Source organism: Hyperoodon ampullatus (assembly GCF_949752795.1).
Source record: "Hyperoodon ampullatus genome assembly, chromosome: 16".
NCBI lineage: Eukaryota > Metazoa > Chordata > Mammalia > Artiodactyla > Ziphiidae > Hyperoodon > Hyperoodon ampullatus.
Genome location: NC_136929.1, coordinates 10,893,643 through 10,919,525, shown reverse-complemented (window position 1 = coordinate 10,919,525; position 25,883 = coordinate 10,893,643). Strand labels below are relative to the sequence as shown.

At 37.5% G+C, this 25,883-nt stretch overlaps 1 protein-coding gene across 9 annotated transcripts in view; it reads left to right on the top strand.

The window, feature by feature from the left end:
• PCCA (propionyl-CoA carboxylase subunit alpha) overlaps positions 1–25,883 on the top strand; it is a gene marked incomplete at its 5' end in the record, with an annotated part of 354,285 nt that overhangs the window by 151,837 nt on the left and 176,565 nt on the right. For 7 of the 9 annotated variants that reach the window (XM_079721935.1, XM_079721931.1, XM_079721930.1 and 4 more), the window contains 4 exons: positions 8,587–8,730; positions 10,058–10,132; positions 14,336–14,404; positions 16,145–16,220. In XM_079721935.1, the coding sequence (XP_079578061.1) occupies positions 8,587–8,730; positions 10,058–10,132; positions 14,336–14,404; positions 16,145–16,220 (364 nt within the window). The remainder of the gene's footprint in view (positions 1–8,586; positions 8,731–10,057; positions 10,133–14,335; positions 14,405–16,144; positions 16,221–25,883) is intronic. The other 2 variants (XM_079721934.1, XM_079721932.1) reach the window with 1 other exon arrangement.

Here is a 25,883-nt window from a genome sequence, read left to right as displayed (position 1 = left end):
TCCCACATGCCGCGAAGCAGCTAGGCCCGTGAGCCATGGCCGCTGAGCCTGCGCGTCTGGAGCCTGTGCTCCGCGACGGGAGAGGCCACAACAGTGAGAGGCCCGCGTACCTTGAGCCTGTTGGGTGCTGAGGTAAACTACTGGGTACTGAGGCCACAACATTTGTTTGTTTCTTCCTTTCCAATCTGTAGGCCTTTTATTCATTTTCTTGCCTTATTCCACTGACAGAGACAATCCACTGTAATTAATTTGTGAAATTCCATTCTTGCCAGAAGTGATATTTTAGATCTGGATAGAAGTTGACTTTTTTTTTTTTTTGCGGTACACGGGCCTGTATCGGCAGGCAGATTCTCAACCACTGTGGCACCAGGGAAGCCCAGAAGTTGACATTTTGATTATATTTAAAGTTATGGAGGCCAGGATTCTCAGACTGGCTAGAGTTAGCCAGAACTAGGATGTTCTGGAATACTTGAAATTACTCTCCTAGGAAACTGAGAATATAACTAAGGGCATGTTATACTTTCACTTAATGTTTATTGAGTCTTTTTAGAAAGTTGAAGGAAAGAAGTTTTTGTTATATGGATATGAATGGTTAAACTTGTCAGGCATTTTTCATTAGTTTTTTGTTTTAAAGCATTTTATAAACTATTTTGGTGTCTTTGAGTTCTGGATTCTTATCTAGATTTTAACTTTTCAAATTTGTTCCTGTATTAGTTTTTTAGGGCTATCATGACAAGTTACCACAGACTGGATGGCTTAAACAACATTTATTTTCTTACACTTCTGGAGGCAGAAGTCTAAAATCGAGGTGTCGGCAGGATGGGTTTCTTCTGGAGGCCTTTCTCTTTGGCCTGCAGATGGACGTCGTCTTCTTGTGTCTTCACATGGTCTTTTTTTCTGTGCTGTGTGTTGTCTGTGTCCTAATCTCTTCTTACAAGGGCATCAGTCATCTTGGGTTAGGGCCCACCCTAATGACCTTATTTTAACTTAATTGCCTCTTTAAAGACCGTATCTCCAAACACAGTCATATTCTGAGGTACTAAGGGTTAGGACTTAAAGATATGAATTGGGCAGAGGAGATGCAGTTCAGCTCCTAAACAGTTCTCTTATCCTTTCTTCATCTGAGTATTTGTGTTGGGGTCAACAGGAAAGCTCTATAATAGAAACTGTTCAGTTTTCACTGCCACTCTTGAATATAGCCATTATTTTCAAGGTGAGTTTACAGGGATGGTGTGTTGGGGCCTATTTCCAAACATGCTTTTTATCCGTGAGTCCTGTGGATCAAAATCTAATAACTTTAGATCTTTATTTTGAAACCCTGTATTCTCAGGAGGTAGAGTTTCAGAATTTTAATAGGTATATGTTAGATTCTGTTCTGGACAAAGACTCTCTCTGAACTGAAAGAGCAAAACCAAAAATAATGACATCAGTTATCCTTTCAGGCCAGAATAACAACAAACGAAAAAGACCTATTATGCCAAATACCATTATGAAACCCGATTTTATATAACAGGACAGTTTCCTCACCTTTCAACAGGTAATCATACCTGTACTGCTTTGCTGAGTTGAATTAGACAAGTTCTGCTTACAAAAGATGTCTTTCACAAACTACGTCTTTGTAATATCTTGTTTAGACATATTTAATAAGGAAGTTATTTTAAATTATGTTAATTTAAAGTAACATTATTTGAATATTAGAAAATTCTTAATATTTACTTACCTTATACCCCTTGTGAGTATCTCTTGTACCTTGTCTGTAAAATGACAGTGGACTAGGGAACAAGGTCGTGCATTTGGAGGGATTTGGTAAATTTCAGTGCCATAGAGATGTTAGTTGTGGTGTGTACATGGGTCTTCTGCTTTTAGGGACAGCTTCTGCTTTTTTTTTTCTTTTTTTTTTTTTTTTTTTTGTGATACGCGGGCCTCTCACTGTTGTGGCCTCCCCCGTTGCAGAGCACAGGCTCCGGACGCGCAGGCCCAGCAGCCATGGCTCACGGGCCCAGCCGCTCCGCGGCATGTGGGATCTTCCCGGACCGGGGCACGAACCCGTGTCCCCTGCATCGGCAGGCGGACTCTCAACCACTGCGCCACCAGGGAAGCCCCAGCTTCTGCTTTGACTAAGCAGTTGGGCCTCCACTTACCACCTGAAAAACAATTACCCTCCATTCAAGGAACTTGGAATACTTTTTATCACCCTCCTTCTCTGTAACGGCCAAGGTAACACATAATTTCATTGATCTGACTTCTCTCCACACTTTTTGGGACTTTCTCCTCTTTTAAACTTGCCTCAGTGTTAATGTTCATTTGAAGTTAACTTTAGTGTGTCATTAAAATTTGCCTGAATCGTCTTCTCCTCGAAGAATACTTGCCTGTTATCTAGTTACCCATTCTCAAAATCTTTAGAATTATTAGGTCATCAACACAATATTTAGAAGTTCAAGTTAGAGAAAACCTATTGAACAAATTATCTGTTGTTGATTATTTTTATTTAGCACAATGAGGGGGTTCTGATTGAAGAGAAAATAATGTTGATCAAGTCAGATATCTTTATTTTAATAATGTTTTGTAATATAAAAACAAAAATTCTAGTGACATTGTTTTAATTTTTATTAATTTTTATTTTGGAGTTATTTCAGATGTTCAGAAAAACTGCAAAACATTACAAAGAATTTCTGAACACCCTTTACTAACATTTACATTTGCTTTATCCTTGTATCTATATCTGCGTCTTTGTTTCTCTGTATCTGTCTTCTTTACCTGAAACATTTCAGAGTAAATTGCAGGCCTGGTGCCTCTTTACCCCTAAATATGTATTTCCTAAAAACAAGAAAATTCTTTTACATTACCACTGTACCATTATCAACATCAGAATATTAACATTGACATATTACTATCATCCAGTCTACAGATCATATTCACATTTCACCAGTTGTTCACTATTGTCTTTTACAGTAAAATACAACATTTTTCTGGTTCAGGATCCTATGTTACATTTACTTGTCATGCCTCTTTAATCTCTCTCCATCTGGAACAGTTCCTCAGTCTTTTTTTGGTCAAGTATGATCTTTACATTTTGTTGTTGTTTGTTTGTTTGTTTTGCAGTACGCGGGCCTCTCACTGTTGTGGCCTCTCCCATTGCGGAGCACAGGCTTCGGCCGCGCAGGCTCAGTGGCCATGGCTCACAGGCCCAGCCGCTCTGCGGCCTGTGGGATCCTCCTGGACCGGGGCACGAACCCGTGTCCCCTGCATCGGCAGGTGGACTCTCAACCACTGCGCCACCAGGGAAGCCCTGATCTTTACATTTTTTTATGAGCACAGGCCATTTATTTTCTAGAGTGTCCTGCATTTTGCATTTGCCTTTTTTCTCTTGATTATATTCAGGCTTTGCATTTTTGGCAAGAATACTACAGAAATGCTATTGTTTTTCCCTGAACACCATATAGGAGGCATGCAATGTCTGTTTATCCAATTACTGGTAATGTTGGCTTAGTTAACGTGGCATCTCTTACGAACTTACGGTTACCAAGCGGGGAAGGGGTGGGTGGGATGAATTGAGAGACTGAGATTGACATGTATACACTGTTATGTGTAAAACAGATAACTAATGAGAACTTACTGTGTAGCACAGCGAACTCTACTCAGTGCTCTGTGGTGACCTAAATGGAAAGGAAATCTACAAAAGAGTAGATAGTAAGTATACGTATAGCTGATTCACTTTGCTGCACAGCAGAAACTAACCCAACATTGTAAGGCAACTAAACTCCAATTAAAAAAAAAAAAAAAGGTGGCATCTCTTGCATTTCCCCACTGTAGTGTTAGTGTTTCTCCCCTTGTCATTAATGAAGGTATCTTATAGGGAGATACTTTGAGACTCTGGACATATCTCATTCTCTCCTTCATTAGTTTTAGATACTTCTTAGTTTGTATTTAAGGAGGAATAAGGCTAAAGACTACAGTGGCAGTGGCAGAATTTACGATTATAACTTTTAGAATCAGAAGGTAGATAATGACAACACAATGCTAGAAAGATTTAGCTTTTCTAAATTTATTACTATTGAAATTTGATACATCAAGAACTCAGGTGAAGCAAAACCTAGTTTACCTCACCATTGCATTTGATAAGCTCAGTTATTTATTTTTTTGAGAAATGCATTTGAAGCAACAAATTAGTAAGACAGTGGCAAGAGGTCTACACAAACACTGACAATAGTGACAGTTTGATGGTGACTAAGAAGACTAAATTAAAATAGCAAATAGATCTATAAAAAACTGGCTGACTGTGACCATCTAATGTAGGTGTATAGAACTATACATACTCATTGTAGATCTTGAGTGTGATTATGTATCATAATAAGGCATTTGATGACTGTAGTTGTTTGTATCTGTTTGAACAAAAGATTCATGGCGAGATAGGGGCATTGCCAGTACAAACTGATTTATAAGCTACTAATAGGACCTGCAGAGTAGCACTGACTTGATGAATATATCGCATTCAATAATTTGCCTTTGAGGATTCAGAAATTCTAACTTGGATGGGCTTGTATGTGTATGTATTCTCTCTGTCTGTCTGTCTGTCTATCTATGGCTAGGTATTACTTTTGCTGACTAAATCACAAGATTTATATACTAGAATGTCAATATATTCATCTCTAATGCACAATCATACTATCTGGTGGATCCCTCATTCATATGTTTCTTGGAACTAGCACACATTTCTGTTGAATAGGGAAATCATGTATGAAGACCAAAAATTTGTTTGGTGAGCACAGAGTCACATAAGGGAATTGAGTTTTGTATTTTGAATGTTTGTGTTTTGAACCTTTAGAAAAGGCATTGTTTCTAAGCCTGTGTTCTGTGGAAGTCTCAGTCCATAAAGATAGTCTGCAAAAGAAGGTATGTGGTGACATAAGTGCTGTACAGTCTCCTCCTAGAGTCCCGAGGCATATTCACAGATTAGTGGGTCTGAGGAGTCTTTTCTTAAATAAGCCTGTTGAACTTCAGGTAACTCAGTGTTTCCCAGAGAGAAGTCACTCAGAAACCTTGTCCCCCACCCCTCCCCCCACATACTAGCCCTCAGAATAGATGTTTATTAGCATCATACTTTCAGAGGTAGTTGTTTCTTCTCGGTTGGACAAGGTAAACTTGTTGGCTTACCAGAGGCCAGTCCTGGAGTCTTTTTTTCTTTTTATACCTTTTGTTCCAGTTAGCCACCTTTACTTTCCATTGATCTTACCTCCCTGCCTTCCTTTTTCCTTTCCTTTTCTTTCTTTCTTTTTTTCGTAGTTCACTAGTTTTATTGTCTGTGGATAAACAAGGGAAACATTTGGAATATCTGAGGATAAATAAGGGACAACAGGCTGCGTGCTCAGAGAGTTCACAGTCATTTTTTTATATCTCAGCATTTCGGAAGCTTCCAGGCCTTTCATTCTTCTTCCTGGGTTGACTTTTGGGCCTCAAAGTCCTGCAGGGGTAGGTTCTCCAGGCAAGAACAGGGTATCCCTGGCCTTTTGTCTTTAAACAGTAGATTTTTATTCAAGGGCTAGAGGATAGTATTTTAATGATATTTTAAAATCATTCATTGAATTATATTTTGGCCTGTCAGCCATTTTGTCTCTTTGTAACCTCTGCTCTTATCTCTTAAGCATTGAGTTTAACTTGCACAGGGAAACTATGCCTAAATTCTCAGGGATGGGGGATAGACATGGTTATTTAGTCAGTGTTACATTTACAAGATTCCTGATGATAATAATAATAATACAGGGTCTAAAGGAAATGTGTCACACATCCTATTAGATAACTTCAGAATTCTATTAAAATGTATTTAGAAAGATTTCTTTCAAAAATGTTTAAAATTGTTTTACTTTAAAAAGACATACTACTGTTACCTGAAAAATTCAGGTACGTCAGACTATTTTGTATACTTTAACAATACTTGAACCTAAGTGGATATTTTTTTTAAAATTCTTTAATGATTTTGTCTTTAGCAGCTAGTTATTAGTTTAGTTATCTACTTGCTTTATTTTGAAATACTTGCAGCTCACTAATTAAGATTGTAAAATGTTGTGTCACTGTTATGTAACTCTAAGTTGGATTAAAGTGGGTCCATTTTTAGATTCTATTCAATACAGGTCTAATAAACTTTTTTTCCCTGCACATTATAGGGAGGTCTTCTAAGGTGAAACAGGCTTACAATGAATTTTCGACTGACCAAATCTTTAGACTTAGTAATAATGTATTTTGTAAAAGACAGCAGCTCATAATTATATAGCTATTTATGTTAGCTACGTTCTTTCATATACATTTTTCCACGAGGAAGAACAGGAAGGTCATATTGCCTCTGGAGTGACATAAATTCCAACCCTGCCTCTACCACTTACTATAGGTGTGACTCTGGATTTGCCGCTCATTCATTCAATGTATATTTATTTGTCTACTATATAGTATGTACTTTTCTGGGCACTAGACGTAGAAGAATGAAATTAAATCATTCTCTGAGCTTTTAAAATTGTTTTCTCACTTAACAAAGATATGTGGATAGTACTGATATAGAGCCCTTGGGCACATAGTAGGTTCAGCTCTTGAATAGTTATGGTGGTAAGATGCTTTCTCACATGAAATTTGTTTCTAGCACTAGTAGAGGGGCTTTACAATCGTTCCTTTCTTATTATATATATCATATAGAATCTTGTTTCTTGGGACTTCCCTGGTAGTGCAGTGCTTAAGAATCTGCCTGCCAATGCAGGGGACACGGGTTCAAGCCCTGGTCTGGGAAGATCCCACATGCCGCTGAGCAGCTAAGCCCATGTACCACAGCTACGGAGCCTGTGCTCTAGAGCCTGCAAGCCACAACTACTGAGCCCACGTGCCACAACTACTGTAGCCCGTGTGCCTAGAGCCCATGCTCCACAGCAAGAGAAGCCACTGCAATGACAAGCCCGCACACTGCAACGAAGAGTAGCCCCGCTCGCTGCAATGCAGCGAAAAAATAAAATAAATAAATAAATTTAAAAATCTTGTTTGCCTCAAAACCATAGTTTGCTTCCAAAAATATATTGATATATTCTAAACTATCTAATAAGATCTTTTCTTAGTGTCACATTTATTTTACAAAGGGTCGATGCTTATTTTAGTGATGATTTGTCATTAAAATTATGTCAAAATGTCTTAAAATGTTGTTGAAACTGTAAACAAACTCATAACACACACAGAGCTAATTATGGATCCCATCTGTTTATTTTTACAAAGCTTTTTTTTTAAAGACCATGGCATTGTCTGCTTATGATAAGCTTCAAGATTATTATAATGACTAAGTCCTGTCCTTCAATTAGTGTAGTTGAAGATGGGAAGACAGTTCGTTTGTTCATTGACCTTTTCCTGTGTCAGAGTGTATGAAATATGACATGTCATGATAAAGACACTATTGTGAAGTGCATTTAGAACATGCGTAATTTTTATGAGAAAAGAAATTGGTATCAAAGCAGCAGATGTGGCCAAAGTTTAATTTAAATTTTCAAAACGTATTCAAGGTTTTACATGACAGACAGATTATCTACTCTTTACCAGTGCCAAAGTGGCTTTATTTTAGCTCAGTTAAGTTTAGGATCTTGTAAGCAGTCGATCAGATTTATAAGGATGTGTATGTCTGTTAGTATTCCCGTATGTCTCTGCCTGTTTTTGTATATGTGTATCCCGTGTGGTAGTGTGGAAGGCCAGGGATCCCCATGACAGCATCATCCAAAGTAGTTATCAGCAGTTTGCTGAGAGAGCAGTGATTTCACTGGCTCAGTTTTGTTACTGTGCATGCTAAGCACTCCCCACGTAGGTCTGGAGGGAAAACAACCTGCAGGACCCATCTGCTCGTTTCTGCTATGCTGCCTTGATGTAAGAGTACGCAAGTCTGGTTGCTTGTCAGGACAGGTTAGTGAAAGCATGCAAGTGGGTAAAACTCAGGAGAGACTAGTGCTTTGGAAAATCATAAGCTGCCTCTATAGATGCCATGCTAAGTGTAGCAGAGTAGGTTGATTATCAGCCACATTGAGGATTGTAGCTAAATATGTAATTTTCAGGTAAGAATTAGTTTCAAAATTAAAAGTGTTAAACATTGTTGGACCACATCTAAATAAAAACTGGGAAAAGTAGTACAGATAGTTTACAAATAATTTTGGGGTGTCATTTTTCTTACCCAGCTTTGTACTATATGGTGTTGATTCTTTAATTTTATTCTCTTAGATCGTTTTAAAGTCAAATATGGGGACTTCCTTGGTGGTCCAGTGGGTAAGACCACCAATCCAGTGTGCTCCCAGTGCACGGGGCCCGGATTTGATCCCTGGTCTGGGAGCTAGATCCTCCATGTGTCCTGCAACTAAGAAGTATGCATGCCCCAACTAAAGATCCCGCGTGCCACAACTAAGACCCAGTGCAGCTGAAAAATAAAATAAAATAAAAAATTTTAAAAATAGTCAAATATGATTAAATATTAAATATAATTAACCTCATTTTACCCAGAAATTGTTGACATTGTTCTTGCTTATTTCTATTTATTTACCTTTTCCTACAACTGTTGACTGGCACATCTCGGCCTTGCAGGTTGAGCATCCTGTCACAGAATGCATTACTGGCCTGGACCTAGTCCAAGAAATGATCCGTGTTGCCAAGGGTTACCCTCTCAGGCACAAACAAGCTGATATTCCCATCAACGGCTGGGCAGTTGAATGTCGGGTTTATGCTGAGGTAAAATGAATGATGTTGGGAGGAAGGATGGTGGTTGTGTCCTGAGTTATGGGACCACATATAGCTAAACAGCAAGGTAAACTTAGGGTTTTATACCTTGTGTCAAGGATTTGATTATGTAATCCAGAAATGAACCAGAAAAAAAGGTTAGATCATTTTAACGTAACTCAAAATAGTTTTAAAGGATTGAGTTTAATTAATTTTCATGTGTTTTTTTCTGGTTGGAGGAATAGCTACTAATCAGTTTAAGGAGAAAGAAAGCATTAGTTAAATATTGTTGTGCTTGAATGGACCATGGTTTTTGTTTTTGCTTATTTTCAAACCACATTCGAAATGAAAAGGGGCATTTGTTTCTGTGTGTGTGTGTGTGTTTGTGTTTTAAAGAGCTACCTTAGTTACACATCAGTTGTTAATTCAGTGTTTAAATTTTTTCCAACAGTTTTTTCCCTCATAATTTTATCTCTTATGATTATGTAAAAATAACAACTAAAATTTAAACTGCAAAGCTTCAATTCATAGTTTTAATTATGGATTTAACTCAAAAACTCTCAGTTAAATACTTTAATATTATTTTATAATTAACCAGATAAAGCAGTCAACATCTGAAAATGCTTTTTTTCAAATGGTTAAAACAAAAATGCAAGGAAACATTTATACCATCTTTTACTTTTAGACATTGAAGCCTATCTGTAAAATAAAAAACAAATTAGTAGTATCTGTGTTTAAAATTCTGGAAGTTTTTTTGAAATTTTTTTAAGGATCTTGAGAAATATCTATGGCTTGGTTATATTATATTTTAAGTGGTATTCTTTTCTTTCCTATTGTCATAACACTGAACTTACTATTTATTCTGATCTAAGATATTTACAAATGGAGCATATATCTAGTCGCACATGCAAAGTTACTTTTCAGGTCTTTGTTTGAAGAACTAAAATGCTCAAATTTTACCATATGTGAGCTGTTTTGAGAGTAAGAAAAACAAATATCTTTAGTGCACTACATTTGTTGTTCTGAACTTGAGTATGTTTTGATGTAGCTCCTAGGTTATTTTATTCTTGCCCAAGGCATTCTAAGAAGATTTATAGAAAGTTGGAATTTTACCAGTTTCAATAAAGTATGATCAAGGTCAGGCTAAATTCTGGTTACAGTTCTGTTTGATTTTTAAATACATTTCTAAGTTGTCTAGAGTGAGGATAAGACAGTAATATTCTGAAATCTGTGATTTGGTAAATAGGCCTATAAATGCTTCTTCATTGTATAAATATTTAACCTTACTTGTGCTGATTTATATTTCAAAGACTGTGCTTCCTGTCCTTTGAACTTTCAGGACCCCTACAAGTCTTTTGGTTTACCGTCTATTGGGAGATTGTCTCAGTACCAAGAACCAATACATCTACCTGGTGTAAGTCATTAAGCTGTAATATGAAGTGAGGGGTTAAAAATCTTGATTTATGTCACACTTTTGTGTTAAAGCATGTCAACACCAAAGGGTGTAAATTGGATGACAAGTGAAATTCATGGGGAATCACAGTTTTTTGTTTTTTCATATTTTGTACTGTATGATGTTCAGGAAAGTCAGAATTCACCTAACAGGGCAAGTCTGGAGACATCTGACTTCTAAATAAATGATAGTTTACAGTGTTCCCAATTCTTCTGAAAATCGTAGTGAAGAAGATTCATGGAATCCTAAGAATGGGAAATGACATTTCCGTGTTACAATTTAATCTTTTCAATAAATCTAATCCTGCTTCCCTGTATAGTCAGATGTCAAGAAATCAAGCACAAAATCAGCTCGTTAATCTAAACGGATTAAGGAAAACAAAATGTACCTCTTTCTATTAAGTGTCAAAGACTTTAAGAAGTACATATTATATACACCAGTTAAAGAAAAGTGATCACTGTCCACTTTATTTATACTTCTGTGTTTAATAGCTGTTCTTTAAATAGTTTTGTTGCATGAAAAGAACAAGGACATACCCTTTATCTTAATCAAGGTAATAAGTGCATATATATATGACATTATGTTAGCTAGTGGATGACAAGACTGTACCATCTGTGAATATGATTATTCAATTTGATTACTGGCATGAAGATGGTGAAAGATTACAGGAAGAATTCTAAATTTGAAGATGTTATTGGATATATGATTTATTTCACTTTTTAAATTGTTTTTGCCCATGTGCTTTCTAAAGGGACTTGACCCTTTCTAGGCTCAGAGACTCCATGCTGTGTTCAAAGCCTGAAGGCAGAAGAAAAATTGTAAAGATTTAACAGGCATTATGTGACATTAAATAGCAGATGAGAAAACAAGTATCATAGGGACATATCTAAACATTTTTTTAATCAAACAAAAAAGTATTAAATAAGAATTCATAATGATTACTCTAGTTGTTAGAAGTTTTCACCATGTTGTAATAGCTAACAGGATGTCAAACATTTTGCCCTCGCAAGTTTTTGCAATTTGCAATTTTCAGACGTGAGACCTGTTGAAAGTACAAGTGATAATGGACAAACTGTACCCCCTACAGTCTTTGTCCCACCAAATCTTTCTTCAATTAATGCTGCAGCAGGAGCTTTATGTAATAACATTTGCAGTTGTGAGCCATCCATAGAAAGAAAAAACAATTAAAATGCCTTAAATGTTCTGCTTACTGCTGTTATTTGCTTGTGTGAATGTTGCATGTCAGCTAAATGGACCAAGGAATAGATAAAGTGATTGGGTGCGGGAGAGTGCACACTAAGCTTTGTCTATCATTATTGCTGGGAGCAATCAAATTGATGTCAGCAGGACAGTAGATGCGCTGACAGCTGTAATTATGTATCTCCATGGTGATCACTTTTGGCCTGTCATGGAGGCCCATGAGTCCCCTCCCTTGGAAGCATTTAATCAGATTGGGCTGTCACTTGTCAGGTAGACATGGCGGGCTGGGAGTTGTGCTGAGGGGGAGAGGTGAATCAAGAATGAAGGGTGGGAGCTGGCTGATAGTTTCACAGGGTCCACTGTGTGAAGAAAGACATTTAAATTATGCCCGAGGTTTCTGAGCAATGGTTTGAGACTCATACACAGGTGCTTGGGTGGTGGTGGTGGTAGTTTTTCTTCCTTGCCTTCTTAAACTAGATTAGTTTTAACTCAGGAGATCCTTTGCAGCTCTTAACCGTTTTTGATCACAGGAATACATACTTCAGAGTTAACTTCTGGTTTGTGTTTTTCACATTCTTCTCTAAGCCTCCTATTAGCCTATGTGGCAAAGATGAAGATTTTCTTATCTTTGATCACTGTATTTTGTAAATTTGTTATTTTCAGACTGCAGTTTTTTTTCTGTTTAGAAATTTGGTTACAATTCCACTTGACTTTATTCTTAAAGCTTTTAGTGCAAAAGCTAAAATATATTTTTTGGTATAGGCTTTGTTTCAGTGGAGGAATGGAGACTTAATTTTAATTCATTTGTTAGACATTTTTTTGAATTCTGATGATCATTTTGAAAAAGCTGCATAGACAGTAAATTGTAAGTCAGTTTTCATGCTTTGTTACAGTTTTAAATTGGAAATGTTGATTTGCTTATACAAAGATATGTGTTGATTATATTTAATACATCTTTATTTTACCGTATATATTTTTAAATTAAAATGACATACCTTCTGTGATGATAATTTTATTAAATAACAAAGACATAGTTATATCTAAGAGCCCTAGGTAACTTAACTTTTAGTCTGGTTTTATTCAAGGTAACTAAAGTTTTAAGTTACTATAGGAGAATGTAAAAAAATATTCTTTATTGTCTGTTATTTTACTAGTGGGTTGAACATCAAAGTTCCACACTAGCTTTGTAGCAGTTTATGTAGCAAATAGTAGCATATGTTTTAAGTCAAAAGTTTTAGAACTTGTACCAATCTCAGTTTTAAACACAGCTTTAGCAAGCATGCTATGGTTTTAAATAATACATGGTGGTAAAATTAGCTCTTTAACTTTTTGCTACTACAATTAAAAAAATGCAAGTTCAGAGATGTCTTTTCTGTTATGTAACTTGATCACCAGATGTCATTTTGGGGCAATTTAAATGTGTCTAGGAGGTAGATTATGATATTATTGCTTTCACAGCTGCCCCATTAATTCTTTTCTAGTTTTTATAAACACTGTGAATTTCATAGAACTTCAGTTGATGTCCTGAAGTGTGTTTTCAGAAAATAGAAAGCCAAATATATGTTTTTAGTGTGCTGAATGATTTTCATTTAGAATGAAGATTTTCATATATTATGAATGCAAATATAAATATCCATATTTTTTTCATGAGTTGTTTGCAAATACAGAAATAAAAGCATTCTGGGTATGTGTTATCTTCTAAAACCTTACAAAGAGAATAACAGTAGTATGATTTTTTTTTTTAAGAGAATGAAACTGTGGCTTATCTTTTGATGTCATCGTATAATAAAGCCATCATCGAACCCTCATGTGGATATCCTAGACAAGAGGTTCTACATGTGGTCCCTTGATAATTGCCTAAATTAAAATATTAAAGGCCTAACAGCCGCTGTGTTGACCTTTTTCTGCCTTGTTGCAGACAGATGAGCTGCTGTTTATTAGGAAGGCTTCTTCCCACAGGTGAAGAGCTGTGTGAGCTTTGCTCTTCTCTTCCCATCCCTTTACCATGTTGGGCATCAAAGTCCTGCTCTTCTAGCAGCTTCCATTAAATTCTTCTATCCTCACACCCCCTAGGACATGCTGGACTATCTTAACTATTTTGATTAGCTTTTAAATACTTCAGATTCCGAAACTTAAGCACAATAATTTAACAAATATTTCATCCTCAGCAACTGCTCATTTTAAAGTTTTACATGGCTAACCTCTGTGCCTTACTGCTGGTATCAAACAGGGAGATGAAAACAAGAATCAGCGATGTACTAGCTAACTTGTTGGCTGGTTAACAGCAATCAGGTTCTTCAAAAGAATATTTTGAACTTGTGCTATTTTTTTTTCCCCCCGTGAAAATCACAAAATCAGAACTCTAATTGGGGCTGTGTCCTTACAAAGGAAAGCCATGAGAAAAGCTGTATAAACATTAAAGTCTCGGGGGACTAACAGTAACAGAAAAAAACTGCGTTTTACAGTTGAGAGGGTGAGGCAAAAAAGGAAAGTGTTACAGACATGAAAGCCACAGGACCAGTGCTCCTATGGAGCTGGTGAGCAGAGCTCCCGGGTCCTGCTGCATGGCTTGACTGGGGTCCGCACTGGAACTCTCGCAAGAGCAGAGTGGGGAGTGTGATTAGAAGGGGCATCGTTCATGCTCTCCTTCAGTTGGAAGACACCCTCAAATAGCTACAAACACATCCCACGAAAGTGATGTATAAAGTTTTGTTTGTTTGTTTGGGTTTTTTTTGCTCTTTCTTAGTTCCTTCGTTTAGTGGGAGAAAAAAAATATGTGTTGTACTGTATAATAACAGATCAAGATAGTTTGGTCTCTATATTTTTAGATTGTTTTTCTACTTACTGGAAGCTGAAATGTTATTTGAGATTGAAATTATCCATCTTCTTCATGGAAATTAAATTTGTTGTTAGAAAGATAGCTTCATAATATGAACTTTCTTTTCTTTTCTTTCTTCCTCCCAGGTCCGGGTTGATAGTGGCATCCAACCAGGAAGTGATATTAGCATATATTATGATCCAATGATTTCAAAAGTTAGTTCGACTTCTTAATGGTTTCTTTCAGTTTTCTTCTGAAGAGACAATGGACATATATAATTTAAAAGTCTGGGAAGAGAAAAAGTCTGGAATGGGTACTTTATCTGAATCATGTGCTATAATTAAACAAATAATGATGGCCACAGATGGAAAAGTGAAAACTGAGCAGCTTTTCTTTCTCTTAAGAGAAATTTCGACATCATGTTAGTTGGCAACACTCCCTCCTCCCCAGTGAAATCACCCCATCACCCCATCCACCACAGTAACAAGCTTAGCTAACCAGTGGCACCAACCCAGTCCGCTGCAGGGAGGAATTATGTTGCTTTCTGGCCAGTGAACATTGTCCAAGATGAAAGTATGAATGCAGGTGATGTCAAGGAGTTGAGGTGATAGGCTGTGTTTGTTAAAGGACTTTTCACCTTTTCTCTTCAGTTTTTATGAATTACTAATTACTTATGTAGATTTAAGATAATTAAATTTTGTGTAAGACTATAAGATGTCTTTTTGCTCCCTTTTTGAAATTTGACTTTTCAGAATATATTAACCAGTCTGCTTAAAATTTTAGATCTTTTGACATTTTCAAATCTTATGATCTTATAAAGTGTAAAATTCTTACTATAGTGGTTGAAACTGGATTTTATTTAGAATATCCTATTTTTTCTAAAGTGATAGACCTGTATTGAAGGATGACTTCTTTACTAAAACCCCTATTTCTTTTTCTTTCTTTCTTTTTTTTTTGACAATGACGAGTGGCTTGCGGAATCTTAGGTTTCCTGACTAGGGATTGAACCCAGGCCCCAGCAGTGAAAGCTCGGAGTCCTAACCACTGGACCACCAGGGAATTCCCAACTCCTATTTCTTAAGATTTTTCTTTCTTCCAAGTGTACTTTTTTATGTAGTTGTAGTAAACAACCCATTTTTTTCATTTTTCTTTTTTCACTTAAGTTTTTATACTAATATTATTAAAGTGGACTTTAGGTATTTTGTTTGTTAGAGAAATACTATTTAATTAAAAAATAAAAAATACAATAAAATATTATAGATATAGGGTTCCATTTTTAGATGAATACATTTCTGTTCAGAAAAATGGCCTGCAAATTAATTTTCAACCTGGCTTGATATTGAACAGCTAATTAAATGTAACAAAAAATTGGAAACTGTAGATTGACTAACATAGTAACCAGAAAAATATTTTACGAATAGTTCTTATTGCTAATTTATAAAAGGTCTAACACATATAAATAGGCACAAAATCATATAGAACAGTAAGATCTTTCTGTTTTTCTAATACAAGAACCCTTTGCTTCTGTGCTATATATTATGTGTAAAATTAGCTATTCAGGGCGTCATACTTGAAAGGAGAGAAAAAAGAAATCTTGCCTAATCCTCCACTATCCCAGATGTTTATATCCCATCCTAAATGTTCACAATTTTGATATCTTTCGTCTTAAATTTTTATGTGCTTCTTTTTGTTACATTTTGGTTTACCTCAAATAGCTCTTTCCTGTGATAGTGAAATCTCGGAGAAAAGTCTGAAATAGCTTGATTCTAATATTTGTTTACTTAAAAAAAATCTTAATTGACATCGTTTGTACTAAAAACTGAACCACTGTGAAATTTCAAAATATTTTCTGGAAATCTGTTATGAAATATTTTATTTTTTACTAGGATGAAATGTTTGACTTATAGATAGATTGATCTATATATAAACTGTTTTGTTTGTTTGCTTGCTTTTAGCTAATCACATATGGTTCTGATAGAAGGGAAGCACTGAAAAGAATGGAAGATGCACTGGATAATTATGTTATTCGAGGTAAAAACAAACATTTGAGTTTATGTTATTATACATTGAGTCCAGGTCTAGAAAACAGCTTGAAGATTTATTAATTAGAGAATTCGATAGAACATTTGCTTACTATGCGTTTAAATAGAAATAAAAGCTTGAATTAAACTGACATACTAATTAAGAATAGGTATTTCATTTTCTGTAGCAATCATATACTTTCCATATACATCTGAAATTAAGTTATTTAATTAAACTTACGATTTATAACTTTTCCTGGATGAGCATTTAGTATTTTATAGACTCTTCATTCTGGAGTCTTTTATTGTCTAGTGCAGCTTGACAGCCAGTTTGCTCTATTATTGTCTTTGTTTTTTTGCTTGTATAGTTTTGAAGTATGAAACTTAAAAATGTATGGAGATTTAAACCATAGTGACCCACATTTGACTACTTTGAGAGTAGAGGGAATGGCTCTTTGCTTCTTTGAATTAGAGCAAACTATAAAATATTTTCTAGCAAATGCAATTCTCTTACCTCACGTACATACAGGATAATTCTAATGTGTAACGAAGTGTGATCCTACAAGCCTTTAGGGTGTGTAGTGATAATGGTATTAGGAGGAGCCATTAAATTTAAATAATTAAAGTTACACTTGTTTCCCTTAAGGAGTGAATTACAGGATAAATTTTATTAGCAACTTTCATTAGTAACGAAAAGATCATTTTCCTTTAGCCCAACATAAATTATCATCAGCTTCAGAATAATGGAGTTTAATATCAAATTTAAAGTGTGAAATATAAGTTCACTTTGAATTGTGAATGAATACTGTGGGTCTAAGAACATCCGTAAGAAAGACTGGCTGTATAGTTTGGCTCTTTTCTGGTGGCTCACTAAATATAGCAGTGAGGCTGGGAGGCTATATTTTGGAGGCCGAAGGGGTGGGACGGTGGTGGAGTATGACTACCCAGCCCGTTTCAAGCCCACATGGAGCTATTCTGCAATTTCAAAAAGCCTCCTTTTGCGTGGATACAGCCCGTAGGTCGAAAGTCTTGACAAGTGACTGCAGCTTCGTGTGAATTAGAAAAAGTGCTCTATTCTCTGGATGTCTCCAGCCCTGAGACAGGGAGCCCAGCTTAGCAGTGGAGCACGTCAGACCCTTACTCTGCCCCCCTGACCAGCTTCCTTTGTGCAGTGAACAGTTTGGACAACTGTACGATAGCGGCCCAGGACAATTCAGTGACTCTGTTTTTACACATCTACCTTGCCCTGCTAATTTTCATCTGTTGGTAGATAAGTCATGCAATCCTCACTTGTCGTCATGTTTTCTCTTCCAGCTTTTCTTTTGTTAGGTCAGGAGAACTTTCTTCCCTCCCTTCCCTTTTACTGTCACCCTCTTTTCTTCCCATCTGTTAATTCGTGATGGTGATTGTATCTAATCTCATGTGCTAGTGATTCACCTCCATCCACGAAAGGAAAGCTTTCAAGTGAACCTAGGTGTAATTTTAAGAAGTACCATTAACATCCAAAGCCTCTAAGAATTTGAAAATTTCCCTTCACATTCTTTCTGGCTATTTCTCTAGCTCCTTTTTAGCCTTAACGGTAGAGTATTTTCTGGTTTTATAACTCTGCTGTGTTCTACCATAAGCAGCAGATGCATATTTTAGCTGTACATTGGTTAAGTAGGCCTTGAGAGGTCTATTGCCCTACAGAAATAATATTGCCACAGAATTATTCTCGTGCATGTTTGGAGCACACATCTAATTTGGGTGTGTGTGTGTGGTGTGGGTGTGTGTGTAACTATACATACATACATAGACATAAACAAGACGCTTGGCAAGATTATTCCCAGAGGCCTTTAAAGTATTTGTAAGAGTTTTCTATATGTTCCCCCCCGCCCCCACCCTATCATTGAATTTTTTATTGTGGTTGTTGAATTATTAGATGGTGGTTAATTTAGGTTTCATTCTAATGAGCTTGAATGGTAAATTCATGAATCTGAGATAGTCAATCTGAGTAAGAATATTTTGTCGTATCATATCTCTATTAAACTTTGATTTTTTTTATTAGTTTCTGCTCTATAACAAAGTGAATCAGTCATACATATACACCTGTTCCCACATCCCTTCCCTCTTGCGTCTCCCTCCCTCCCACCCTCCCTATCCCACCCCTCCAGGCGGTCACCAAGCACCGAGCTGATCTCCCTGTGAAACTTTGATTTGGTATAACATAGTGGCATGGCATATGGGCAGTTTGTCAAAATATTAAATTAGCATTGGTCCCACCTAAAAGTTTTTCTTCTACTGTGTCTGGCTTCTGAAAGGAATATTCTTTTATATTTACAGAATACACCTTTTTTTCTTTTTTCTTTTTTTTTTGCGGTACGCGGGCCTCTCACTGTTGTGGCCTCTCCCGTTGCGGAGCACAGGCTCTGGACGCGCAGGCTCAGCGGCCATGGCTCACGGGCCCAGCCGCTCTGTGGTATGTGGGATCTTCCCGGACCGGGGCATGAACCCATGTCCCCTGCATCGTCAGGCGGACTCTCAACCACTGTGCCACCAGGGAAGCCCCATATATTTATATTTTTAAATGAACATGTTTTCCACTAATTTATTTATTATACTTTATGTATAAGTACACAAGTTACTATATTTTTTAATTCAGTGACTTAAATACAAAGTAGGCTTGCTATTATTCTCCTAACTTAAAATGTATCATGTGTAAAGCAAGATATATTTTACTGTGCAGATAGATTTTTCCAGGCTTGGTCTGAAATTTCTACCTTGATTTACTGTGATAGAATAGATAGAAATCAGACAGGCCTGGATTCATATCCTGTCCTGGATGCCATTTAGTAACTATGTGTCTCTGAATCTCACTCTCCACATTTAAGAGATGGAGTGTGAGTCTCTGCCTTATAAATTAGTGGTGAGGATTAAATGAGGTTCGATATGTAGAAGGGCTTGGCAACAGTGCTGCCTTGTGGAGTTCAGTAACTTTCGTTCCCATCTTCTCTTCTCCCTCTCTCATTATAGTTGCAAGACCACAGGTTTAAAAACTGTATGTCATAAATCATTATCAGTCAGTTGGTGTCATGTGAAATTTATTAAACCGTGGATAAGCCATATTGAAAGTCCATTTTAGGCCATTCCCAGTACTGTGTGCTGAGTTGTATGCTTTCATTGTACCCCGTTCTACTGCTTATTCAAAGCATTTACCATAACTGTAATTAAAGCATTAGTTGTATAATTAATTGATAAATGTTGGATTTTCCCATAAGAGTATTAGGTACATGAGGGCAGTGATGGTGTTTATCTTGTTTATTTGTGTATTACTGGTGCTTAGCAGTTCCTGATACGTGGTAGGTGATTAATAAATGTTTGTTGAATGAGTGAATGAATGAGTGAGAGATACTACTTTATTTCAAAGAGTTTCTAGTGTACTTGGTATGGAAAATACATAAGTGTAATATAAATTCATAGGTGCCATAATAGTGGAGTGAAAAAGTATAGTGGGAATTCAGAGGTGGAGAGGGTATCTTTCTTCTCACACCTCTCCCTTTTTGTCCTTTGAAAGTAATGTGAGTACTGCTTTAGGGCTCATAGGTGACTCTCTTGAGAATATTTTACTTGTGCTTCCTTAAAACGACTCATCAGAGGAGCAGTATTTTTAAAAAGACTGGTAACTTACCGTGTTGGTGAAGTAAAGGCGATGGGCACACTCAGGCATCTCTGAAGTATGACCTGCTGCTGTCTTCTGGGAAAATAAACTGGCACTAGGTGTTAAAAGTACATGTCCGGGCTTCCCTGGTGGCGCAGTGGTTGGGCGTCTGCTTGCCGATGCAGGGGACGCGGGTTCGCCCCCGGTCCGGGGGGGGTCCCGCGTGCCGCGGAGCGGCTGGGCCGCTGAGCCTGAGTCATGGCCCCGGAGCCTGCACGTCCGGAGCCTGTGCTCCGCGGCGGGGGAGGCCGCGGCAGTGAGAGGCCCGCATACCGCAAAAAAAAAAAAAAAAAAAAAAAAAAAGTACATGTCCTTTCACCTAGCTGTTCAGTTTTTGGGAATCTACCCTATAGTGTTAAAGGACTGAATTGTGAGATGCTGTTTACAAGGACATTTACAGCAGCCTTGTTTGTAGTAGCCAAAATTCTGACCAGCCACAGTGTCCACCAAATGGACATACATTCATTATAAAATACTGTGCAGCTGTGACTTGAAGTCATGTCTGTATGTATTATTAAAGTAGAAAAGCAGTTTGGAGAGTAATGCAAGCTTTTAGTTAAAACCTTCTTGTCCTAGGGCTTCCCTGGTGGCGCAGTGGTTGAGAGTCCACCTGCCGATGCAGGGGACACGGGTTCGTGCCCCGGTCTGGGAAGATCCCACATGCCGCGGAGCGGCTGGGCCCGTGAGCCATGGCCGCTGAGCCTGCGCGTCCGGAGCCTGTGCTCCGCACCGGGAGAGGCCACAACAGTGAGAGGCCCGCGGACCACAAAAAAAAAAAACCTTCTTGTCCTAAAATATTTTTAGTTATGTTTGGATGAGCACAGAGAAAGACGTGGATATATACACATCATATTGAAATATATATTATTTTTTTAGCTCAAAAGAGGGAGGTGGTTCTTGATACATAGCCCCCAGACTTCTAAATTATAGGCATTTTCAAACCTAGAGAAAAGATGAATGGATAGTACTTTGCACATTGGTACACGCTTCATCTAGATGAATTGTTAAGCTTTTCTACATTTGCTTTTTTTCTCCATCTCTTCCTTTCTTTGTCTTCTCCCTCCCTTTCACCCTTCTCTCCTGTTTTTTTTCCTGAACTATTTGACAGAAAGTTTCAGACGTTATGACATATCACTCCTAAATACTTCAGAATACATCTTAGGGGTAAGATTATGTTCCTCCAAAACCACAATACCATTATCTCACCAAAGGAAAATTAGCAGCAATCTCATAATATCATCTAATGTACTGTCCGTATTGGAATTTCCCCAATTGTTCGCCACAGTGTGTTTTTTACCTGCTTTTTAGCCCCAGCATGGTCCAATCAAAGTTTATATTGGTTATGTCTCTTTATTTTCTTGCCCTCTTTGTATGTCTTAACATTAACTCTTCAGAAGAGTCAGGGGCAGTTGACATATAGAATGTCTTACATTCTAGATTGGAAGTTTCAGTATTGACCCAGAGAAGGCACTTGGGAAGTAAGCTGGAAAGACGGGGATTGCCGTTGGAAAGTGATGTATTTTGAATTGGTGATTTTGAAAGTGGTGCAGTTACTGAACATTAGGTGATTTCAGGGTGTGATTATGGGACCAGGTGGCTAAAGTGGAAGAACAGATTATTTGACATGAGATCCTAAGAACGGAGCCGAGATAGTGTTGTGTGGATCATCCGCATGGGTGGTATGAGTTCGGAGCAGAGGGAAGGTCATGAGTTGGTAACATAAATTCTTTAGAGAATGTTGCACTGTGGCAAGGATGTTGATAGATGACAGAGAATTGGAGAAGGTTTTCCTGACCAGAGAAAATAAACCTCAAGGAAACGGAAGTTTTTCCAAGGATTACAAGAGGTAATGTTTTGTAAGTGGCAGTGAGGGTTGAGGGCGTTGAGTATTTCAGGTGAGGGAAGGAGGTGAGTGGAATGTCCCATGAAGATGCCGGCTCTGTGGTGGACCCAGCTGATCATGGAGCGCGCTCTCAGAAGGTATTGTGGAAAGGTCTGGAAAAGAGGGAGCAGGTTTTTGGGGAGGGAGGAGGTAGTTGAGTTACCTGAGGTTCCGAGGATGGGCAGGGAAGCTTGTACTTCTGGTAATGGATGCAGAGTCCCTGAAGTAATGGCAGTGAGCACCTGGGCTCAGAAAAGTGGTCTCAAAGGTATTCTGAGGGGGCTGGGTCTGTACACTTCATCTAGTTAACTTTTGAGTCTGTTTATTTTCCTCTGGCCCTGTAGTCCCAAGCCAACACTATCTATATCATGGATGAGTGCAGTAGCTTCCTGATTGGGTTCTCTACAAGTACTCTTTACTACATCAGTCCATTCTTCAGTATGCACAGAATAATCTTTCTAAAGTACAAAGCCAGTGATCACTTCCCTGCTTTAGTGTCTTCCCATTGCCTCTGCATGGACTCTGCAGTCTGATTTATACCACTTTCTCTCAGGCCCCCTTTTTTCCTGCTTGATTGTTGTCTTCGTTTACTGGTATGCACGGTCTTCTTCCCACCTGAAGACCTTTCATAGTTAAGCTAGTCTAAGCAGTTGTGACAGTGAGAATAAAAAATGCAGTGACCTAAGAAAGATACAGTTTAATTTCTCTTCCATGTAACAGTTGAGAAAGGGGTTGTCAAGGGCCAGTAGGGTGACTCACACATTCACAGCAGATGGTTTTCATTTTGGGGCCCAAAGTGGCTGCTTTCATGCCCATCATCCAGCCTCAGCAGGAAGAGAGCAGGAACAGGGGAGTTCACGCTCACTGTTTTTCAGGGCATAACCTAGAAAGCACCCTTTATTTCTACTCTTGTCCTATTGGTGGTTAGTCTAGGTGGTCATGCCTAGATGCTCGGAAAATGGGAGATGTAGTTGATATGTAGCCATATCCTCAGGTAGAGTATAGCATTTCTCTTATTAAAGGAAGGAAAGGAAAATAGATATTGGTAGACAACTAGGAAAAATAAGAATATATACATGTATCTGCTCATTTTTGGAAACACACACACGTACACAAGACCAGAACTAATAAGATGACATACCTATAGGAGGTGGAGGGACGATCTGGTGGAAGTGATTGGGGGATGGGAAGCAGTACATGCGATGAAAGGGAAAGACTTCTTTGATTATACATTTGTGTATATTTCTGACTTTTAGATCCATTTTAATATTTAAAAATAAATAAAATCATTAATGTTCTGGTGGAAAAAACTCAAAATGGAATACAAACAAATGGACAGGACTGTATGAATAATACAATCATGCTGAAGGAGGGGGACAAAAAAAGCTAATCTAAATAACTTTTAATAGTATTTTTACTGGAAACCCTCAAGGCAGAGATAAAATATGTATAAACAAATATTAAACTCTAGTTAGTAGGTTTGTTTTTCCTAGTTCATTGGTTAGCAGTTCTGAAACCAGTTTATGTATATTCTGGGACTGAGGAAATAAACACATGTATGTGGATAGGAAGAGCCAAGTTTCTCACTGTTAGAGAAAGGAGTTACAGATATGGGAATGGAAAAGTGTGGAATGAACCCCATAGTGTTGAATTGGAAGTTCAGTGTGAATTCATACTTCTTAACCTAGATTGAAAGATAAATATATAACTATATGTTACCGCATTTGTAATTGTGTGTGTGTACATACATACACATGCCCTCTAGCTGAGGATTTCTCAACTGCAGCACCACTGACGTCTGGGGTAGACACACCTTTGCTGCGGGGAGCGCTGTCCTGTCCTGTACATTGTAGGGTGTTTAGCAACACCCTCAGCCTCTACCCACTAAATGACAGCAGCATTGCCTCAGGCGTGACAACCACATACTTCCAGGCATTGCTGTATGTCCCCTGAGGGGACAGTCATGCCAAATGATTGAGAACTGCTGTCCTGCTGAGAGGTCATAGCAGCACTGACACCCAGAGCAAGGAGCACACCAAGCACCCAGGTCTTGTTTTCTGAATACCATCCCCCATAAATGGAACCTGCACTCCTTGACAAAATGGCTCCTTTCAGGAAGAGTATAAGATGAGCCTGAAAGATCTTATATAAGAACGTAATCAAGTGTTCAAAAAATGGTGATGTGTCAAAAAGACACAGGAACCAGCTTTCAGGGGCTTCCGCTGGCCAATCTGGGAAAAACCTCAGCAACAAAATGAATAATGCTAGCAATAGATTAAAACCCATGAAATAAAATCTAAGTCCATGAGTTTATACTGATACAAATAGGTAAGAAAGATACATGAGGGTGGAGCTCACAGCTCTTCCTTACAGTAGATTTTAAACTAACAAGTGTAGAAAAATCAGTACTTGGCAAACACCAAATTGTTTGGGTAAGAATCATCAATGATTGATGCTAAAATTAGTGGATGAAAGTATAATGAGAGACAGGTATTTGCTTAGTTTCATAATATCACCTTAGGTGATAACTAATTAATTACAATGGGACAAATAGTACCTTTAAAATGGAGAAACCTAGCAACCTACCCAAATGATTAAAATTAATATCACTGGTAATGGGACAAATCAATATCATGCACCTCTTGATATGATGCACTGAAAAGTACACATTCTTTCTGTGATATTCTTGCCAAAAAATGTGTAACATGAATATAATCACGAGGAAACAGACAAACCAAACTGAAAGAAAGTGTACAATATAAATGGGTTGTACTCTCGAAAATGTCAAGGTCAGAAAACAAAAAAATGGATCAATTTATCTACATCAAAGGAAACTAAGGACACATGACAACTAAATGCAATGTGTGATCCTGGATTAGTTCCTGGACCAGGAAAAAAGTTTTCCTTTTGTAGTAAAGGTCATAAATAGGACAACTGGTGAAATTTGAATAAGGTCTGTAGACTAGATAATGATACTACTATCAGTGTTAATTTTTTGATCTGGTCATTGTACTGTGATTACAGAAGAGACTCAACTTGGTTTTAGGATATGTACACTGAAGTATTTAGAGGTAAAGTACGTCTTATCTGCAACTTACCCTCAAATGTTTAAGAAAAAAAATTGTGTGTGTGTATACATAAAAAGAGAGAGAAAGAGACAATAAATGACAAAGCAAGTAAATGTGGTCAGATATTAACATTTGGAGAATCTGGGTAAAGGACATACAGTAACTCTTTGTACTGTTTTTGTGAATTTTCTATAATTCTGAAAATACTCCAGAATGAAAAGTTTTAAAAAATAAGTGAAGAGGAGCACGTGCTCTCCTCCTCCCAAAGCTAACATTCAGGGAATAAAAACAGAGAAGCATTTGTGATTTGTAGTTAAATATCATTCATCTGACTAAAGGATAGAGGGGTTAAAAAATTGTTTTATGAACAGAAAGTGGACAGTTTACTGTTTAGTTTGATAACTGTTTAGTTGTTCAAATGATTTTTTCTTTTTTCCCGAGCTGATTGTGAGCTTTTGTTAAGATAAAGATTCTTTAGAGCAAAAATGTAATTTGGTTAAAGTTAATTTCTGAGTCCCCATGAAATACGCAGTGGCTTTTGGCCTCTGTTTGATCCTGGCAGTGTGTGCAGCTAATGTCTGGCCAGTGTTTTGGAACCAGCAGGCAGTCAGGAGAAAGCTGCTCCTAGGGGTCCTCTCTCTTCTGTGGCCTGGTCGTGATTTCCCATACAGATGGGACCTCATGAACTTTGGCACAGGTCATCCTCAATTCCCAGTCCAAATCTCAGAGTCATAATTTTTATGAGTATGTGATTAATAATATCGTAAAAGTTATAAACTAAGCCTGAGAGTACCTCTACTATCTGCTTATTGTTTGAACAAGATCAGTTTATATAATAGCATTGTCTTAACTGAAACGTGGAAAGTAAACTAAATACAAAATGGTAACTTTCAGATATGTAGGATATCTTTTAACAGTTCAGTGCTTTTTATCACTTATCTGATCTTTTGAGCTTTTAGATATAAAATAATTTTTGATTATTCCCTTATTTGACTTTAGAATTAATTAATATACAGTAGTTTTTGG